The sequence below is a fragment of the Choloepus didactylus genome, chromosome 10 (assembly GCF_015220235.1).
Source record: "Choloepus didactylus isolate mChoDid1 chromosome 10, mChoDid1.pri, whole genome shotgun sequence".
NCBI lineage: Eukaryota > Metazoa > Chordata > Mammalia > Pilosa > Megalonychidae > Choloepus > Choloepus didactylus.
Window position 1 is genome coordinate 112,721,565 of NC_051316.1, and position 21,079 is coordinate 112,742,643.

At 37.3% G+C, this 21,079-nt stretch overlaps 1 protein-coding gene across 1 annotated transcript in view; it reads left to right on the top strand.

Moving 5' to 3' along the window:
• The window catches only part of SVEP1 (sushi, von Willebrand factor type A, EGF and pentraxin domain containing 1), a 195,409-nt gene that overhangs the window by 64,278 nt on the left and 110,052 nt on the right, over window positions 1-21,079 (top strand). Inside the window, 7 exon segments of the mRNA XM_037797566.1 lie at window positions 2,591-2,749; window positions 3,590-3,769; window positions 9,089-9,268; window positions 14,952-15,138; window positions 16,116-16,125; window positions 17,789-17,845; window positions 17,847-17,912. Of these exon segments, the coding sequence (XP_037653494.1) occupies window positions 2,591-2,749; window positions 3,590-3,769; window positions 9,089-9,268; window positions 14,952-15,138; window positions 16,116-16,125; window positions 17,789-17,845; window positions 17,847-17,912 (839 nt within the window).

Below are 21,079 nucleotides of genomic sequence, written 5' to 3' on the forward strand. Positions count from 1 at the left end.
CTCCCAGGGACAAATTTGTCCAAATAGCCTGTACTCCAGCCAAATGAGCTAAGCAATCATTAGGAGACTGGCAGGCTGCTAATGCAAGTCACACAGGTTGAGATGTGCAGAATCTAGAGTGGTTGAAAGTCTCCCCTAATTCACAGTAGACAATAAAAGGATCCTGGCTGTCTAATAAAAATAAAGCCCCTTATATGCCTGCCTAGGTCCTTGTTTTGTATTTGTGAAGATACTGACTCAGCATGGGAAAACTGGCTCCTTTCTGGGGCAATGGATCCCTGTGCTCAAAATCTCAGCACAGCCATCTGTAGGAGCAGATCCCTTATACAGACCAAATCAGTGAAGTTGAGAAGCATGATCTTACAATAATAAAGGATCTGGGGGCCCAGACACTCTTTGGTTCCCTACCCAGAAACAGTAGACTCTAGGACTGTTGAATTGCACAATTCCAAGGGGCACTGTTAATACCTACGGGACTGGGCACCCTGGAGCTGTGTAGGGCACAGCCTGGGTGCAACTGGAGGAACTGCCACGAAACACCATTCTTTAAAAAGACCCATTGACCTTTAAAGGTGAATTGTTGAAGGAACAAAGGCTCTTAATATTTATTAGTTTTTAAAAAATTAATCTGAGATTATTTGGAGGAAAGAATTTTGTCAAATGTAAAGCACCATATAACATGTTATTAATAGTAACTAAAAAGTTATCTAAGGAATTGGTATTTAATGGTTGAGACAGATTAGAGAGGAGGGAGACTTTATGTTTTCCAAATTCCATAGTGGTTGGTATTTTAATTTACTTCACTCAGAGAGTTGAGTTAAGTTAGCTGAAGAAAAATCTAATGTTAGCACAACATAACTTCAAGAATCACACTTTCAGTAATAGTAGCGGATAGCCGCCAAGATATGTCTGAAAAGAGAAAGTGCTTATTTTAACAACCACAAAAAGAGCGATTAAGAAATAATATTTGGTACATTTCCAGGAAGGAAACATCTCATATATTTTTTTAATGCCATAGCACTTTACCAAGACTTGTGAAATTTGTTCAAACTACAGTTTTCTTTTGCCTTTTCAAATTTTGCTTGGGTTTAGAAGAGGAATTTCTACTCCTCTCCCCCTTGGGAATCAAGGAAGTTGATTACACCTCTCCCACTTGAATTGTGCAATGCATTTAAATAGTTCTCCTAAAGTCTGTTTTCCATTATCATTATGAATTTCACAATATATTTCCAAATGTACTTTTGGATATTTTTTATCCAAAGCACTGTTCTCCAATGTTGTAAACTCTTGATTACTCAAAAGGTTTTGGAGACTAAAATTATAAAAATTGTTCCTTCTCATATAATAGTATTTTTTAAAATAAATTTTAAAATCTCTAGCCAGAACCTGAGCACTCATACAGAATGTTTCCTTAAATTGCTTTTTAGTATTATGATGATTTACAGAATCATCAAATGTTAGCATTGGAAGGGATCATATGCATCATCAGTTCAACTTCTGTTTTTATAGAACATTACCTGTGACATAGGGAAAGCTATATAAGTATTCGCTAACAAGTAAATCCTGCCTCTGTCACCGACTAGCTTTGGAATATTAGTCAAGTGACTAAATCTCTCTACACATCCATTTTCTCAAATTTCAAATGTATATAATAATACTTAATACTAATATATAATTATTACTAATACTAATATATAATTAATAATAACACTTACTATTACTGTGAGGATTTAATGAGATCATTTATATAAAATACTATCATATAAGTGCACATTACTTAGTTGTCCTGCTTTTTAATAATCAAATGCATACTAACACTATTCTACATTTAATGGTTTCACTGAGCATTGCAGATCCCTTTATTCCACAATTTCTGTAATATTGAATTCTTAATTTTGAGTTACTTTACAGTTGTATAACTCCTGAGAGATTGTTACAAATTCAAAGCCACATTGTCAGTGCAGAGAGAGGATTTGCAGCAAGGTCAATTAGATCCCGCTTTTAATCTTTTTTTCTTGAGCCTGGGAAAAGCAAGGTCTTTAATATTTTTTTTTCTTCAAAGGGTCTATTTCCCATCACTTGGATTATTTCCCTCAAGCCCTTCACTTTCTCCTCATCTTTTGTCAAGAGTTTGAACAGAAACAATCAGCCATGTTCTTTTTGCATATCTGCAGTTATTCTTTTCTCCTAGGAGAGTCTGGTTGTGTAGTGAGGAAGAAAGTGTCACAGGAAGCAGGGAACAGAATATGGGGTGCACCATATTATAAAGACTTTTATCTATTGAGGATAATTGATTTCTTTCAGTCCCTTAATGTATTTTGCTATTTCCAGTTTGCCCACCAATAAGTGTAGACTTACCATGCTTTGTTACATTGTAATTACAAAAAATTGTGGGTCATAGGAGGCCACCTCATAACCTGCAAATAATTGCATCACACTGTAAAAGAAAAAAAATTGTTTCTCCCCTTGCTTGAATTATGCTATTATGTCTGTGAAAAGCTGTTGTTTGGTGCCTTTCCCCCTAATTTGTTTCCAGAGTTTTGTTAAACATCATACAACATAAGCACATGTGCTTGTTACCTGCCTACAGCTTGCCCATCGGGGACATACAAACCTGAAGGCTCACCAGGAGGAATCAGCACTTGCATTCTGTGTCCTGATGAAAATCACACCTCTCCACCCGGAAGCACATCCCCAGAAGACTGTGTCTGCAAGGAGGGGTATCGGGCATCCGGCCAAACCTGCGAAGGTAAGTCTCCCACCATAAAATTTAGAAGTTGGGCAAATAGGAACTGTAAAGGCTCATCTCTTTGAGGGAAATAATGCTGGCGTTTTAATCCAATTCATTTAGAATGGTCTTTACTATCCCTTTCCCTAATCGTATTTTGGGGGGTATTACTTGCTTTTCTTATGTAGCATTTCTTATTATCACTTACATCCATATCTTGCTCCAGAGAAAGAGGGTCTGAAACCTTAGGAGTTGTGTAGCAGTTAAATCAGAAAGATTCAGCACCTAGAAAAAAATCTAAAATGAATCTAAGAGAGGAAAGCCACAATTGTAACAACAAATTTGAATAACAAATTATCTAACTTGGGCTCTGGTGATAGTCAAATCCCTTTAAAAATATTTTAATAAGTAAAGTGTCTCAATTTTTATTCATATTAAAATTTTAAAATATTTCATTAGCATATACCCTGTGTAAGAAGATGTGGCTCTTGGAGTTAGTGGCATATATACTCTGCTGAACTTCTTTGTTTTTCTCTAATTAATTAAGGGGAAAATAGCTAATGACATGAAGGTCAAGAAATAGGAACAGTCATATCCATCTAGAGTTCTAAATAAAATTTTTTAAAAATTAAAATACACTATTTAGTCTGTATTTAAGATTTAATTGGAAATAAATCCTTAAAAGGAGTCAGAAGTAAAGGTTCATCTTCCAAATATGCCCTCAGATCTTCAAATGCAGTAAATGGGAATGTTATGCAGAATTGAGATGAACGTATGAAGTGTTTCCTTAAAAAAAAGAAGGGAGATGCTTCCTAGGCAAATTTTAACTTTGCTTTCTGCTCTTATTTCTGTAAATGTTAGTTGTCCACTGCCCTACCCTAAAGCCTCCTGAAAATGGTTACTTTGTACAAAACACTTGCAACAACCACTTCAATGCAGCCTGTGGGGTCCGGTGTCACCCTGGATTTGACCTCGTGGGAAGCAGCATCTTCTTGTGTCAACCCAATGGTTTGTGGTCGGGTTCAGAGACCTCCTGCAGAGGTACGCGAACTGCCAACTCACAGTGTGTATTGATTGTCTTGCTTGATTTCCTTGACTTAAACTCTAATGGGCCAGTAAGTTCTTTCTTTTTATTCCATAGACCACAGACCACAAAAAGGGGAAAAAAAATTACAGGAAGTCTGAAATCAGAACTACTAAGTTCAGTTGACCACATCATCATAAGCTAGGTCTTTTGTGTTCCTTTTATCAACAGGCAAAGGAAGGGGCTGCCAGGAGTGTAAATGGACAGGTTACTTGGAACCTGGAACGTAAACTTAAAGCTGCCAAAACAGGCTGCCAAGGAGAGTTCTGGAATAGTCAGAGTGGGTGCCAACTTTGGTGCCAACTGTGATTGTGGGATTTAGGGAATGTGCCAGAAAATCCTGCAATGGGAGCAGCTGGCCAACATCTCCATCCTTCACTTGGAGTAGACAAAATGCTAGGGAACGTGTTGAATTTTCTGAAGTGAGATGTCCAGCCTAGACAAGCCAATAGGGAAGGGACAGCACGAGAAGAAGAGCTCAGACCTCACATTAAAGACAGAGAACAACAAACAGAACAGGACCTCGATTCACCTCCTCTTTCATCTCCTCCAGGACCTACATTCCTATTTCTCCTTACAACTGTTGTATTGTCAACTTCCCAAGGTTTCACCAGTAGGATTGGAAGAGTAGGATATCTAAGAAATGGTAGGAGGGGAGCAAGCCAAAGGACTTAAGGACCTCCACCAGAATGCTTGCTCATGAAGTTACTGAAGATAGTATTCACCCCACCAAGGGGACACCCAGTTAAATTTGAATTTCAGATGAACAACAAATAAGTTTTTAGTATAAGTGTGTCCTATCCAAGATTTGGATAAAAATATATAGGTATGTAGATTGTCTGAAATTCAAATTCAATTGGGAATCCTGGGTTTTCTTTGCTTATTTGTTTGTTTATTGCTAAATCTGGCAAACCTAGCCATCCCATTCCCTAGACATCCTGTGGCAATATCCTTTACTGGAGATTTGGCTGCTCCGAGACCTCATAAAATCCCAGCTCACTGGAGTAGGGTAAGGGGGTCTGTTTTCTCTTGGCACTCACAGCCGTAAGGGAAGTCCACCTGCCTACCACTCAAAGGTGATTTGTGAACACGAGCAGACATCCACTGTGTGTATTTATCAGCTACCAATACTGACCCCATCTATAATATGAGTCCACCTAAATCAGATTCCAATTCAGACTCTCATCTATACAAACAAATAGACCAGGAAACATGAAGAGAATCAGAAGATTGAACACAGAAAGGAAACCTGACAAAAAAGGGAAATATGGTATCAGTGAGATTTATTGGTAAAGTCAAAAGAAAGACATCTTCAGTCATGCAGTCTCAGATGGAAAAATCCCACAATATCACAGCTGAAAAAATTAATTATTAAAAAGCCTCTAAATATATTCCTGGACAGCCAGCAGTTATAAGCTTTGTGTAAAATCCCCATTCCTTTTCCAAATACCCCAAGGCAGAGGGTGGAAAATATTACATTTTCACTTTCCACCTACTGGCTTTCCAAAGAAGAACTGGAAAAGCAGGGTAAATTATTCCTTCAGAATAAGGACTGGCACCTGCCTCGCTCTCTACCCAATCCATACCCCGAATCTTTCCTCCTACACTAAAGCCGTAAGGAACAACCATTCCCTCTCAAGAAGCCATCCCTTTGCATGCTGTTCTCTCAGCATTGGTTGTCTGACTCCCTGGTCATGATGAACCACCTCTGGTTGCCAGCCCACTCTTGGTCATGATGAACCACCTCTGGTTGCAAACCTGCTCTTGGTCATGATGAACCATCTCTGGTTGCCAACCTGCCTTTGGTCATGTTGGACCATCTCTGGTTGCCAACCTGCCTTTGGTCATGTTGGACCATCTCTGGTTGCCAACCTGCCTTTGGTCATGATGAACCATCTCTGGTTGCCAACCTGCCTTTGGTCATGTTGGACCATCTCTGGTTGCCAACCTGCTCAGCCTAGGTGGGGAGGCCTTTGTGTGTGCGTCCCTCTAGCTGTTATGTTCTGTGTGTCAGTCAGGAAGCACCGTCACCATGTATGTTATGGAATAAGAGATATTTTAGGAACTGGACCTTACACAATTGTGGGAGGAGCTGGGGAACTGAAGGTCCAGAAGAGAAGTGGGAGGGTTAGGGAAGTTCCTGACATCTCAGTCTGAGATATCAAGCCCGCCTAGTCACAGAAGTGATACAGTGAAGAGATGTCAGTCAGGAAAACTTTGTTGCAGGTTTTTTTTATTAGCTTGTTAAAATAAAAAAGTTTAAACTAATATATGGATTTTTAAATAAACAAGCATGTTCCTGTTTTAAAAAATGATAATAAATGGTCTTTCTTGAATGAAAAAGAACATAAGTATTTAAGGACTAAATAAGAGTTATCGTATGTGCTTTGTTTCTCCCTGAGGAATAGTTAAAGCTTATTAAAACCAAAATTTATGTTTTTAAAATGGTAATAAATGGTCATTCTTGATTGAAATAGAATGTAAGATGTTTAAGGACTAAATAACAATTATTACATAGGTTTTATTTTTCTCTGAGGAGCAATGAAAATTTATTAAAACCGAAATTTGAGAAGCAATATAATTTGCATCTGTATGAGATACCAAGTAAACTCCAGTTTTCAATCAGCACTGGAGAGATGTTACAAATCCATTTTGTCTAGGGTCAGGAAAGCTGGAATGGTTTCAGCATTTTATTGAAGCTAAAAGCAGTTGTTTCATATGGTTTTCCAGATTTTATACATCTTCATTGTAGGAATAGATCTTATTCATCTTTTCATCCCACATGGGCCATGATGTTGTGCTGTGCTATGCATGATGAGCACACTAAAAAAAAAAAAGTCAAAATGTGGAAGTCAAAATATATCTACTCACTGTATGGACACACTCACTAAAGATTCTTTACTTACATGATGGACATTCAATAAAAATAAACACGCAGGCAGCAAAATATTTCTATGCGTTTGTCACCGATTATTGAATTTGGTCAAAAGCATTCCAGGAATGGAAGAGGCTGGGGCTTATGATTTAACCTCTCATCTAATACTTGACTTTTCCCTAAGGAGCAATAAATCCTAAACACATACCTAATTCATTCAATAATTGTTCCTTGCCAACTAATGTAATTTGAATTTGTTCCTTTAGACTAGGGTCTGTCAAACACTTTGAATATTTTGTCCCCAATTTCCATTCCTATTGTTTTAAGGTTAAGTTTTCATCATAAATAAATAGATGCCTGATACAAAAACGAGCAATGCAGGAAAGAAAAGGAAAGAAAAATACGTCTGACCCAGAGTCTCAACAAAATTCTTGAGTCCCAAATGATTTTGTTCAAAAATCATTAGAGATTGCTGTATTTCTCCTGGCCTTTAGTGTTGCAGAGGTGTCATCTTAGAGCAAACTGAACTTTGTTCTTTTGTAGGGGTTGTTTTTGTTTTTTTGTACTATGCCTGATGCATTATAGGATTACATCTATGAGCTATCAAAACGAGTATATGTGCCCATTCCTTGGCGTGCTCTGTGGGAAGCTGCCCTCCTTCCCTCTCCTATCTCTGTCCATGGCAGGAATGCACACACCATTTGACTGAAAGGGTACATTTTCCATGGGTCCACAGCCTCCCCCTCTTCCTCTTCTCCTTTCTTTTTTTTTAACTCTTCCCCTCCCACTATCTTACCCTCTTTCCTACTCTTGGCTTCCCCCCTTTGCCCTTGTCCTCTCCTTCCCCCATCCTCTTCCTCTTCTTTCTCTCTTCCTCTGTATTTCTTTCCACCTTCCTCTCCCCTTTCTGCTCCCCTTTACCTTTCCTTTTTTTCCCTCTCTCCTTTCTCTGATTGGAAATGCTGATTGGTTCAGGTTTAAGCTAGGACTGGAGGAAAAGAAATGTAAAAAAGAGAGTATGAACTACTCTTTAGAGATGATTTTCTCTAAAGAGGAGCACACGATAGATTGGAGATGAATGGGGTATAGAAAATGGTGGAGTTAGAGCACTTCAGTCAGTGGTCTAGGAAGATAGGAGGGAGCCGTGAGAGAGTGGGACACTTGGAATTGGCAATGACGAGCTCTAGAGGATATGGCAGTGGGAGGAGTGACTGAGGTAGGGTGAAGGATATGGTCATTGGTCACGGGAGAAAAGGAAGTCAAGAATATGACTCCAGGATACTGGAATTACTGTCTACATTGATGATGAAATCACCAAATTTGTGTGTATATGTGTATGGGGGGGGGGCGTTGGGGGAGGGAGGGAGGGAAAGAGAGAGAGAGGTAGAGAGAGGGACACTAAACAAAGAATGAGAAGTAACCCAGAGGTCAGCAGATGGTTGAAACAAGGATGTGTTTTGAAGTGTCTTAGTTTCCTCAGGCTGCCATAACAAAGTACTGTAAACTGGGTGACTTAAAACAGCAGAAATTTATTGTTTCCCGGTTCTGGAGACTAGGAGTCCAAATCAAGGTATTGGTAGGGCCTTGTTTCCTGTGAAGTCTGGAGAGCTCTGGCAGTGGCTTGTTGGCAACCCATGGCGCTCTGTGACTTGTGACTTGATTCCATCTCTGCCTCCCTACAAGACTGTCCTCCCCGTAGGCCTGCCCGTGTCCACATTTCCTGTCCTTATAAGGACACCAGTCCTATTGGATTACAGCCCACCCTAATCCAATTTGGCCTTGTCTTAAATAATAATAACTTCAAAGATACTATTTGCAAATAGAATCACATTCATGAGACTGGGGTTTGCGACTTGAACATATCTTTTTGGAACACAGAAATTCAATCCATAACAGGAAGAAAGGAGTAAAAAGGATGGAAGGACCAGAGTTGGGGTCGCAGAGTAGGATACTGGAGTGAAGACTGTAGAGACTGGGGTCATAAAAAGGCCCAGGATGTGCCATGAACACGAGAAATGATTTGATCGTAAACCTGATATCTCCTTCCTGGAAAATCACTGCAAAGGCCCAGCTGGAAGCTGAAGGTCCCTTCTCGTGTTGCCCACCTCCAATCTACAGCTGTCACCAGCTCTTTAGGGCCAGACCCCTCAGACAGTTTAAGTTTCTCAACTATGAGCAGAGGGCTGACTGAAAAGCATGATATTATTCGGGCAATTCATTTGATAAAACATAGGCTTTTAGTTGCCCCATAATAACACAAAAGGATGGTATGTTGTTTATTTTTGACATTATAAGGAAAGGGCATTTTCTTGCTTGCAAAGCATAGTCATTATTGAATTTGTAATTATTATTTTTACGTTCACTTAGTAAAATGTGAGCTCATTGTTTTCATCTTACACAGTGCGAACCTGTCCCCATCTCCGCCAGCCCAAACATGGCCGCATCAGCTGTTCTACGGGGGAAATGTCCTATAGACAACAACGTTTGGTTACCTGTGATGAAGGCTACAGGCTAGAAGGAAGTGCGAAGCTCACCTGCCAAGGAAACTCCCAGTGGGATGGTCCAGAACCTTGGTGTCTGGGTAAGCCCCTGCAGCGTGGTGTCTCTTGATCACTGATTTCTCCTGTTTTCTGTGAAGACCTAGCACTAAAAACCGACTCAGTTATTGAATGTCCATATATAGAGATGCATAGCCTTATAGATACATAGATAAATAAATTGTTCTATTCCTCACTGCTGGCAAAAAGTTTCCAACTCTCTGAAATTCCCAGCTTCAAATGACAATGCTTTTTGTTTTTAATTGGGGTCAATTTGGATGCATTTCTTTTAAAGCAAACATTGTGTAACTCCGTTGCTTTGTTAAACACAAGTTATCTCTCTCTTTTGATGAAAGAATAGTATTATATACCAGTGAACCTTACGATGTGTCATGAAGTTCTGTCCCATCAGACGTCTTGTTCCTCACTAAGAGTTGTGACATCTCATTAATGTAACTGGTTCTAGAATGAATAAACTCAGTAGATTTTCCAACTTGCTGCTTCTTATACATTGTAGACACAAATGACAATGGTAATATTGATGATGATGATGATGATGATAGTTACCATTTTGTGAGCCCTTACTATACCTGAGAGCATTAGGAGTTACATAATTAAATAACCAACTTCCAAAAAAAGGAAGAAGAAGAACCATATGTAGGGAATAAATGGAGATATGCCAGACCCAAGATGGCGAAACTGGATGTTATGAATATGTTGTCTCCTTCCAAACTGATCTACAGGTTTAAACTAGTAAAATCTAGTATTGGGTCCATGCCCAATAATAAAGAAGAAATTACCAGGAAGGATGCTGGTCTTACCAGAGGGATTCATTAACAGTTCAAGGGTTGACCCTACTCATGCAAGCTCAGAAAACGGAGATCATCACATGGAGAAGAGATTAATCTCTCCAGGTTGAAAAATTAAAACAATAAAAGGAAGAGTCTGTTCAATTACAACAAGATCAATATTAGGGGTCCGGAAAGGACATAGACATGACTAGCCTTTTATTTCCTTACAGGCAGAAGCTACAAGGGAACCAAACCGTCAACAGACTTAGGCATAAAATCAGAACAAAGGGAGATAGTTCATAGCATTAAATTAAGTGAAGATAATGAATATATCACCACAAAAGAGGTGCTTTAACAGTGGGACAATAAATCCCAAAATCTATTTCATTAGGACCCCATCTCCTCATGCTAGAATTTGTGTGTAAATATTAATATTTAAGCTTGAGACTTGCCTCTTTCCCTGGTTTTGTGATTGACTAACTGCTCTTAGAATGGACCTGGTCTTTCATTAAAAATTATAGTACATTTAATAAGGTTCATGTGGAGTTACCCTGTCTTAAACTTACTTTCAGATTATTAAACTAACTTCTACAGTGATTTTAAGCATATGCAAATCTTTGTGGATTTGAAGTCAAAGGGAAATTGTATCCTTATTTGCAATTTATTGGGGAAGGACTCACTGTAACCCCAAAATTCTGACAATAGTCATAATTACTATGAAAGTTCCCATTTCAAAAATTGATATATAAATGAATGGAAAGTATACAAAGGATAGACAAGTAAAAATAAGAAAAATTTTGAATGTGAGGTACAGTAAAGGTGGGTTATTGCTACCATCACAGGACAGATTATGAACCCACAGTAGTTAAAATAGCACGTTCAGAGAGGTACAGAACAGTGGAAATGCATAGAACTGCAAACCTAGCTCAGCAACAAACATTAGTTTATAGAATAATTTAATATTCAATAAAGAAAACCTCATAAATCAGTGAAGAATTTATCTAAAAATTAGTTTTTACTCTCACCTCAAAAACAACATTTGCTAAAATCCAGACAAATTAAAGAGTAAAATAGAAAAAGGAAATAATAGCAATTAGAAAAAAAGATATGAAATTTTTAATGGAGGAGAACTTGCTAAGAATTTTTTTAAATTTTTGTTTTTAATAGAAAATATTTCCTTAAAATAAAGAGAAAAGAATGATAGATTTGAATACATAAAAATGTAAATTTCTGTACTTCAAAGGAATTCTATACTTTATTAAAAGGCAAACAACAAAAACGAAGTTATTGAAACACATATATCAGAGTCAGTGTTCTTAACATTTTCTGAAATATGGAACTAGATCAAAACACCCAAAAATATGAAGACCTCTATGCAATAATAAAGGATATGAATTAAGTGGGCAAGGGAGAAATAAAACAAATGCAATTACCTTTTTAAAAAATAAACAGTGTAACTAACAAAGTCCAAAAACCAAAATTATGAGATGTGTCCTAAATTATACATTGATATAATTTCATAGTGATAAATCTTTTCCTTATTAAACAGGAAGGAATGAAAAATAACTGAGCATTAAATTCAAAAGTAAGGAAAAGAAGGGAAATTGAAAGAAGGACATAAAAATTACTTAAGTAAAGGAAAATGAATTATAAAGGGAGGTGAGATGCAATAGAATGGATAAGAGGGAAATCTTTTGGATAAAAAATGAAATAGATTTAAAACTATATGTAAGAAAAATGCAAAAAGTAGAAATTCTCAAAGGAACTGTAACAAACTATATGGAGGTTTGAGGATTTTTTTAATGGATAATAACACACCATGTATTAAGCCTTGCAATAAATAGAAAATTCTTGATAGCATGCGTGGTTTTCTAGAGAAACATAAATTCCTGAGTGATTTGAGAAAAAAAAGTAGAAAGAAAATGTACAATTACTTGAGAAGAAATGGAAAATGTCATCAGAGTATTAATTATCTCCAAAAATGACTGAAGAGTCAATAAGAGGAAATTCTTTAAAACTTTTAAGAAAGAGTAATTCTCACACTCTCATTTAATTTGACCCAAATAATGGAAAGAAGTCCAATTCATAATATCAAGCTATTATTTTGTTGTCAACCTGACAACTATTACCCAAAAAAGACGGAAAACTATAGACCAACCTTATGTATAACTATATGTATATGTATACATATAAACCAACTTATATTTATAACCCTAATAATAGCAAAAACGCTAGCAGTCCAGATTCAAAAGAATGCTTTACTAAAACAAGTAGAATTTTTCCAATAAGGGTGTAAAATTAGTTAATCTGTCAATGTAATAAATTGCTTCATTATATCAAATAGAAAAATTCACATAGTTGCTTAGTAGAAGTTAAACATTCATTATCATTTGAAACATATTTTCAATAAAATTCTAAGAAACTCAGATTATATTGATAATCCTGACCTCCAAAATTTCCATCTTAAACCTGCAGCCACTTATAAATACACAATGCGGACTATCTTATTAAATCTGGAATAAAGAACAGGATGATCAGAATCATCCATATTAATTAGCATTGTTCTTTAAGCTCTAGCCTTTGTAATAAATCATAAGACTAAATCTATTATGATTCAAAATCATCTTTTGTAGGTTATCTGTCTTGTTAAAAATAGAAGGAATCTACTAATGAAATGAGAATTGATAAACATATGTTGATTAACAGAACAAATAATGACAAATCATGTTCAAAAAATCTACCGAAAGTATAAAATATGTAAGAAAAACCTTAAGTAGAAATGTGTGGAACCTGATGAAACAAATTACAAAATGTAACTGAGAGACAAAAAGAGTACCTTAATATTTATATAAAAGGTAAAAAGTGTAAGTACTCGTCAAATATATGTACAGATAAATTGCAACCTCATTCAATAACCTAAAAGGACTTTTATTTATTTCCCTCAATTTGGGATTAGAAGTGAGTCAAGGCTTAATATATAGGCAAAAATCACTAAAATAATGTTGAAAGGGAAGAGAACTAGGAATAATAGAGAGAAACTAGCACTACCAGCTTTTAAAATATATGCTAAAACTACAAAAACTAAAAGTGTGCAAGGATTGCCATACAAATCAAAGGGACTCAATTGATCCTGAAGCATCTAAGAGTTTCATGTAAGATTCAAGTGGCAATGACAAGTCAGTCGAGAAGATAAAAGTTATCCTACTACTCACATAGGAAAACTGGCTAGCTCCTTGGGAAAACCAAAATGAAGCCAACAACACTTTGGATATCTTTAATTCACACCAGAAACCAAAATAAATTCCACATAGATTTAAAAATATAACTTGAAAAATGCAACCACTAAAAACTAGAAGAAAATATAGTGAAGATATATAAATGAACATTAACTGATATCAGAACTTGTTAAGAGTAAAGAAATGGAAATAATTTGAAAAGAAAAAAAAATCAGACTAAATTATAGAAAAATTTAAAAGAAGTTCACCCAAAATAACAGAATTTTTTTTTAAAGGTAAAAAGAAACAATAAAAAGAAAGGATACTAACAGGGAATATAATCTTTAATAATCATGACCACCCCAAATGGAGAATTTTCTTAATTTAAAAAGAAGCAGCCCTGGGGGTAGGCTGTTTAGCCCCCACAGAGTCTGGCTTTTCCTGTTGACAAAGGAAAAAGCCTGTTTAGGCACGTGGCACACACTGTGCCAGAATAAAGACAAATCAATTTCTCACGGAAAATGGGCTTGTGGGCACAGAAGTTTGGAAGAAATCGTTGCGGGAGGAGGCAGAATGGTGGGGAGGTTAGGAGTGCACAGGTTCTGCCGCTGACCTGCCAGGTGCTCTTGGGAAAGTTACTTACCTTCTCCATGCGTCAGTTCCCTTGTTTGTAAATGGGAATAACAGTAATCCCTAAGGCAGAGGATTAAATGAGTCAATAAATCTAAAGCACTTAGAATAAAGCCTGACACATAATAGTTACGTTTGTTAGCTAATATTAAACGGGCAATACAGACTAAAGAAATGAGTATAGCTGCCAGCAGAGTCACTACACACACAGAAAACACAAATATAACATATACACACATACACACACACATACCCAGACACACACACACATACATGCACACACCAACATGCATGCACACACACACAGACAGACGTACACACAAACACATACATATAGAAACATGCATGCATATACACAAACACACAGACATACACACAAACACATACAGGCACATACACACACAGAGACACACAAACATACAGGCACATGCACAAACAGACACAAAACATATACAGACACATATACAAACACATATGTGTGCACACACACACAGACACACACGCAAACATGCATGCACATACATAGACATACACACACACGCATCCTCCTAGCCTTGATTTTCCATTACATCAGTATTCTGCCTAATCCATCTGCTATTTTTCATCTATGCTGAAGTCAACGTTAACGATGAAGGCCTTAGTTAAAACACAGTATTCTAGAGAAGGTATAAAAATTTTTCTCCTAAGATTTTCACTTAAAGATGGCACCAAAAAGCTCACAGAGAAGAGACTGATAGCCAAATTTATCTCTTAATCCATGAAAGATGAAATTCAGTTTCCTATTTTATACTTCAACACCATAAACAAACATTCTGCAAACTGAATGAAGGTGTGCCAAACAAATGATTCAAGTCAGTCAGCATCGATTAAAATAGCAGTTAGAAGTCTTTCAAGATTTTGGTACATGGGCAAAATAACATGATGTAACAATTTTTAAGTTATTTACAATTCATCATATGTCCTGCCTATGCTTTTAGTAACCTGTATTAATCCAAAGCAGCATAAGTGTTTTTTTCTTTTTCCCTAAGGGAATCTGTGACATTTCCAATTTGTGGGAATGCAAATGACATTCTCTCATTTCCCTACAATAGAGCGCCACTGCCCCAGCTTTCAGAGGCCCAAAGGTGTCTTCGTGTTCCCCCCCACCTGTGGCAAGCAGCCCGCCAAACTGGGGACTGTCTGTCAGCTCAGTTGCCGCCAGGGTTTCATTTTATCTGGAGGCAGAGAAGAAGTGAGGTGTACCACCTCGGGAAAATGGAGTGCCAAACTTCAGACATGGTGGTAAAGGTATAGTCCCCTACATTAGTTCAACCTGAAAACCAAATTCCTAAATAATGATATATCGGTGCAGTATGAGACTATCCCCCTTTGCAACAGGAGCGTTTTTCATCAAAATCCAACTTTTGCTGCAAATCCATGATAAAAATATAGATGTTACCCCCAGATATGCTATGAGGACTTCTGGTTCAAAATGGTGAACTACAAGAATCCAATTTTCAAAATGTCATGTAAGAGCAGAAGAAAGAAATAGAAAAATAAGGATAATGTTAGAGTTGGAAATCAGGTCAGTTTTCTATCAACAGATAAAAATTTTTGAGGAATTTATGGCCCAATAAAGCAGGTTAGACTGAATTGATTCAAAAAAAAAAAAAAAGCTTATCAGCACTTCAAAGCCCCACATCCATTTATATTCACTGAGGAAATTGCCATCTTACCCACAACAAGAGCAGACTGCGATTGAAAAGGTGAATATTGAGATCAAGAAAGATTTCTTAGAAATAAAATATCCTGAAATTCATATTTTGAATAGAAGGCCAGAAAATGGAATGAATGTTGCTGAGAGTGATTTGGCTGACCAAATTGAAAGTCTCTCAGAATAAAGAGCTAATAAAGAACTTGAATATTCCAATTCAAGATGGAAGTGACAAGATACTAATGATCAGTCTAGAAGCCCCAATATCCATTTAATGAGTTCCAGAAGGAGAGAGGGGAAAAGGATGAAAGGGAAGAATTTTCCCCCCCATAGAAGAAAGCTTTCCTGAGCTACAGAAAGTCTTAAAACTTTGGATCTAAAAATAGCCCGAGTATTTGGCTGACACGTCTTCACTATTCAGAGTGAAATTTCTGAGGTCCAAAGTTAATGAGAAAATCTTAAGTTTTCAGAGAGAAAAGTGAAATTACACAAAATTAATAAGAATCAGAGTCACATTATATTTCTCATTCCCATCTCTAAATACGGGAAGGAACTGTAGCAGTGTCTGTAGAGTACAGAGAGAAGATTACCCTTAAATTCTAAATCCAGTCAAGCTATTATTAAAGAATTAATTTAAAATCAATACTTTTTTAGACATTCAAATAGTTGCTATGCTACTATGCTTTTGTGAGGGAAAATTGTCTGAGTATAAGCCCCAGAAAAAGAATATATGAATTGAATAAAAATTTAAAGAAACGAGAAGATCTGAAACACAATTAAATCAATTCAGATATATTCCTCTGCCAGTTACAGAAGAGTTGATTTAATATAACTTAATATAAGGGGCCTTATTATGTCTAATAAGGAGGTCTAAAAAGAAAGTCTGAAGTTAGCTTTACTATTATTGATATCGATCTGTATTGTGAGAACATCTAGCTCAGTATCAGTGAAGTTTCACTCTACAAAAAAAATCTTTGGCTTTAATTTGCTGTTTGTTTTGACAGTATATTTTAGTACTGCTAATAAACTCTACTTGAAGGCCTTGTTTCCAAGTGTAAGTACACTTCCCTCCTGTAACTTTCAACCTCATTTTTTCTGTTAATTTTTTCATTTCATTCAAAAATATTTATCAAGCCTCAACTATATGCCAGACGCTGTATGGGATGATGGGACAAAAGATATTCTGGCTTCAAAGGGTGGGTGAAGTTCTGTGGCTTAGGAAGTTCAGAGGGCTGTGGGAACTCGTGGACTGAGTACCCAAAATGGACCTGGGCAGTCACAGGACACTTTTCGAGGAATTCTCTAAGCTGAGAATTAAAGGGCAATAGGAATTATCCAAGTAAGGTGGGAAGAGGATATTAACTCAGGTAGAGAAAAGAAGACATGGGCAAAGGTCCAGTTACAAGAACAACCACAGAGCATTCATGGAACTGACAGTAACCCCATGTGGAGAGTGAGTTCCAGTGCAGGAGTTGTAAGAGATGAGGCTAAGAGGTCAACAGGTCCCAATTCAGGAAGTGTCTCCTAAACCATGCTAAGATACATTATCCTAAAAGCACTTGCCTATTCCAAATCAATCAGTTTAAGTGGGATTGTTTTGTATTAGTTAAATTTGTGTCCGGGTGGAGGTCAGATGCAACCCAATGGGAAACCAAGGCCGTAATACTTGAGAAGAGATGGCCCGTTACTCATGTGTCCCAGAGAGAGAGGAGATCCTTGAGGGGTTGACGCGAAATGTGATCACCTGGGGTGGGGACCTCAACCAGCAGGTAGAGGGCACACAGCAGAGCGAGGGGACCCCCAGGGGCCTCTGCCTTTACTGTGGTCCAGGGTGGAGGTTAGTAGATTTTCTGCAGGAGTCAAGGTTTGGTTAGTTTAAAGCAAACATGTGCAAAGAGAGAAAAGGACTGGGGGTCCAAGGGTGGTGGGAATAGATAGCTTATCCTTTGGGTCCAGCAGGGTTTGGGTGAGGTGTGGGGGTGGTGGCCACAGATGTGGGTTTGGGCTTCGGGAGAATTTATGCCCCGGAGCTAGAAAGCTGCTTAGTAACTAGGCCAAAGATCAGTATTGAGGCACGTGGCTTAGCCAAAGTAAGATGGATGCCAAGGCAGCAAATGAAAAATTTTGTTAATTATGACAGGGATGCAAAAATAAAAAGTCACAAAAAATTAATAACTGTATTTTTCACCTTAGAATTAAATATCAATATGTTAATTGATTTGTGTATTTTCTGAGTCAGATGTGGAGGCTCCCCAAATCAGCTGTCCTAAGGACATCGAGGCTAAGACCTCAGGAACAACAAGACTCGGCTAATATTACCTGGCAAATCCCAATAGCTAAAGACAACTCTGGTGAAAAGGTAAGTTTTGTGCAAACATTTACATCCTTCTTCAAATGGATTCTAAATATCCCATAAATATGTACGATGCTGAGCATTTGCTAAGACTTTAATAATCATAGTATTCTATAGAATATTTCCATAAATGTTAAGACCTCCTCTGATGGGAAAATGATCAGCCTTGAGTTTTTAATTAGAAATCTCTGATAAAATCTCTAAAATGGAAACTTTCCAATCCATGAATTAGTTGTGATGTTGCATTCACTAAGAGTATCTTGAAGTCATGGGCGTCACATAAACGGAGAGCTAGCAGAAGAGGAGCTACTCCTGTCATGCGTGGCAGAATTAACAAGGATGTTAGGCATGTTGAAGTGGGCCCTTTTAGGACACTTCTTGTGCACCACTTCTAATTCCTCTCTGATCTACTTCTTACTCTTTCCATGCCTGCTGCAATCATTTCCATGCAGGCTGACACCGGCTTTGCTCAGGCCACCAAGCTGTGCCTTGCCTCTCCCCTGCCCTGTGCGCTGCTCACTGCCTGCCATGGGGCTTCTCTGACATCATTTTGTGGGGCTTGGGGAGTTAATTCCATTGGGGCCACCTCTGGTTGTTAAGGATGGGAGTTGATCGATAAAGGCCCCCCCCTTTCCTCTCCAGGTGGACAATTCTGAGACATCTTTCATAAGGCTCCTGTGAGATCAAATACCGTGCATTGGGGTGGACAATGTAATAATGCATTATCATTTCAGTTTCCTTTCTTCCCATTTTCTTTCCACCTGTCCTGTACTCCTACTTCCTTGGGCCACATCCCCAAATAAACTTCCTGCTTGCAAGCCTGGGGTACTCAGAGGAAGACACCCTTGTCATAGCAGCTTCCTAAAACACACAGAAGAAACTGTAGCAAAACAAAATTCTCCTTCTAGTATGGTCTAGGGTCTTAAACTCCCTCCCTGTTTTCCTGAGACTGGTGGATTAAGGAATTCTAACGGATACCCAGTTAAAAAATTCAAGAGATCTCTAAAAGCAAACAAGTGGGAACTGAGGAGATTCGAGGAGAACTTGCCTTCTTTGTTTTGTGGGCCAGATACTTGGCCTGGTTAGAACTGTCATTGTTCAAAGGTTAGAAATGAATATAAAATAGGGGTGGGGGACTTTGAAAGCTTTATGATAGAATTTGGAACTGACACCTAGTACTTCTGAGGGCACGGCAGAAGAAACATTTCTAATATAATTTGTCACAGGAAATAAGAATAAGTTTAAGACATCAACTTGCATTCAGTCAGTTCCAGAAAAACAGAAAGTTAACAATAAGAGATAAATGGTAGAAGAATAAGCAGATTTTTAAATATTGAACAGGATTAGAGGAAAGCAGTAGGGAAAACAGACATAAAGAAGAGAAAGAAAACTGTATTGAATTGGAATTATGTAATAGGAAAATCTTAAAATATGAAAGATTTGTTACTATAAAAAAGTCATCAGTAATATTGATACAACCTTGATTAGTCTCTAAGAACCAGAAGAAAGTAAACAAAGGCGCTAAGTCAATGAGAATAAAGACAATAGCTATGGATTACAAAGCATGGAGCTCCAAGGTACAATCACTTTTTCACTTTAAAGAGACTAGAACAAAAGGCAAAACTCAATGATGTAACTAAAGAAAAATTTGAAGAGCTAAAGAAAGCCCAGGGAATCTGCAATTCCAGAGAACTCATGGGGTGCCAGAGAAAATTAGTAAATTAGTAAAACAAGTGCAATACATATTTTTAGTGAGTCTTTTGTTTCAAAGGTCTAGAAAAAATATCATCCAAGAAGGAAAAAAATTGGTATCTAACAATAAATGTGCTTTTAGTCTCCTCCTTCACAACATCTTATGCCTGGGTCAGAAGACACACTGCCACCCCCCTCTCCCACTCTGAGGGAGCTGATGGGGTCCTTCCCTCCACAAGCCCAGCAGTGTTTTCTACCCAGTGGTTCAGGCAGCCACTCCCAGTCATAAGGAGGGATGAAAATTAGTCACCATTGTGCGTTTCAGAATTTTGAGAGGAAAGGACTGATTGAAGAATTTACCACCCACCACCAAAGTTGTCAATCAATATTTAAAGATCACATGGAGACTATCTCAGACATGTATATGTGAAGACTCAAAAAATGCCTTCCATTCATTCTTCCTTTAAAAAAAAAAACCAACTTACTCCAAAAAATGCTCAAGACAACCAAGAAATTGATCAAAACAAAGAAATTAAACACAAGGAAATTATGATAAAAACTAGGTATAAAACTGAAAAGTATTTAAACATAATTATTATAAAAGTATGTTGAATAGTGTCACAAAACAGACTGCAAATTCTGTTATCAATTTTTGAAAGAATAAGAATAGATGCATAATATAAACAAAATATATATATATAAAATCTGAAAATTAAATAAATGCAAAAATCTCAGATCATATCAACAAATACAAAGAGGTGGGAGAGAAAGAAATGAGAATAAGGAATGACTAGGTAATGTCTCATTCTTGAAGTTAATAACTATGAGATTTAGGTTAAAACATGTCTAATTTATTATTGGACATGTAATACATTTCCATTATAGAATAATTAGTCATAGGCTGATAGTCTTTGTTTATTAATAAAATATTTTTACCTTTACATTGTTTTCATATGTTATCTCAACTTATTTTATAATATATTCTTATTTTATGTTTTCCATTTTTGTTCTTGTTTTTATCTTTTGCAATACTGATGAACCGTTCCGGTTTGCTAAAGGCTGCCAGAATGTAATATACCAGAAATGGATTGGCTTTTTCAATGGAAATTTATTAGGTTACAAATTTACAGTTCTACAGCCATAAAAACGTCCAAATTAAGGCATCCAGAGAAAGATACCTCGACTCTGAGGAAAGTCCAATAACATCCGGTTCCTCTGTCACATGGGAATGCACATAGCACCTCTGCTGGCCCTTCTCTCCAAAATGTCTCTGGGCTTCTGTGTGTCCTTGCTTGTTCTTCTCAGGACATTTCTGTCTCTGAGCTCTCTCCAAAATGTCTCTGCCTTTTATCTTCTCATAAAGGACTCCAGTAAAGACGATTAAGACTCACCGTGAATGGGCGGGGTCACATCTCCATGGAAACACAACCTAATCAAAAATCCCACCCACAATAGTCTGCCCCCACAAGATTGGATTAAAA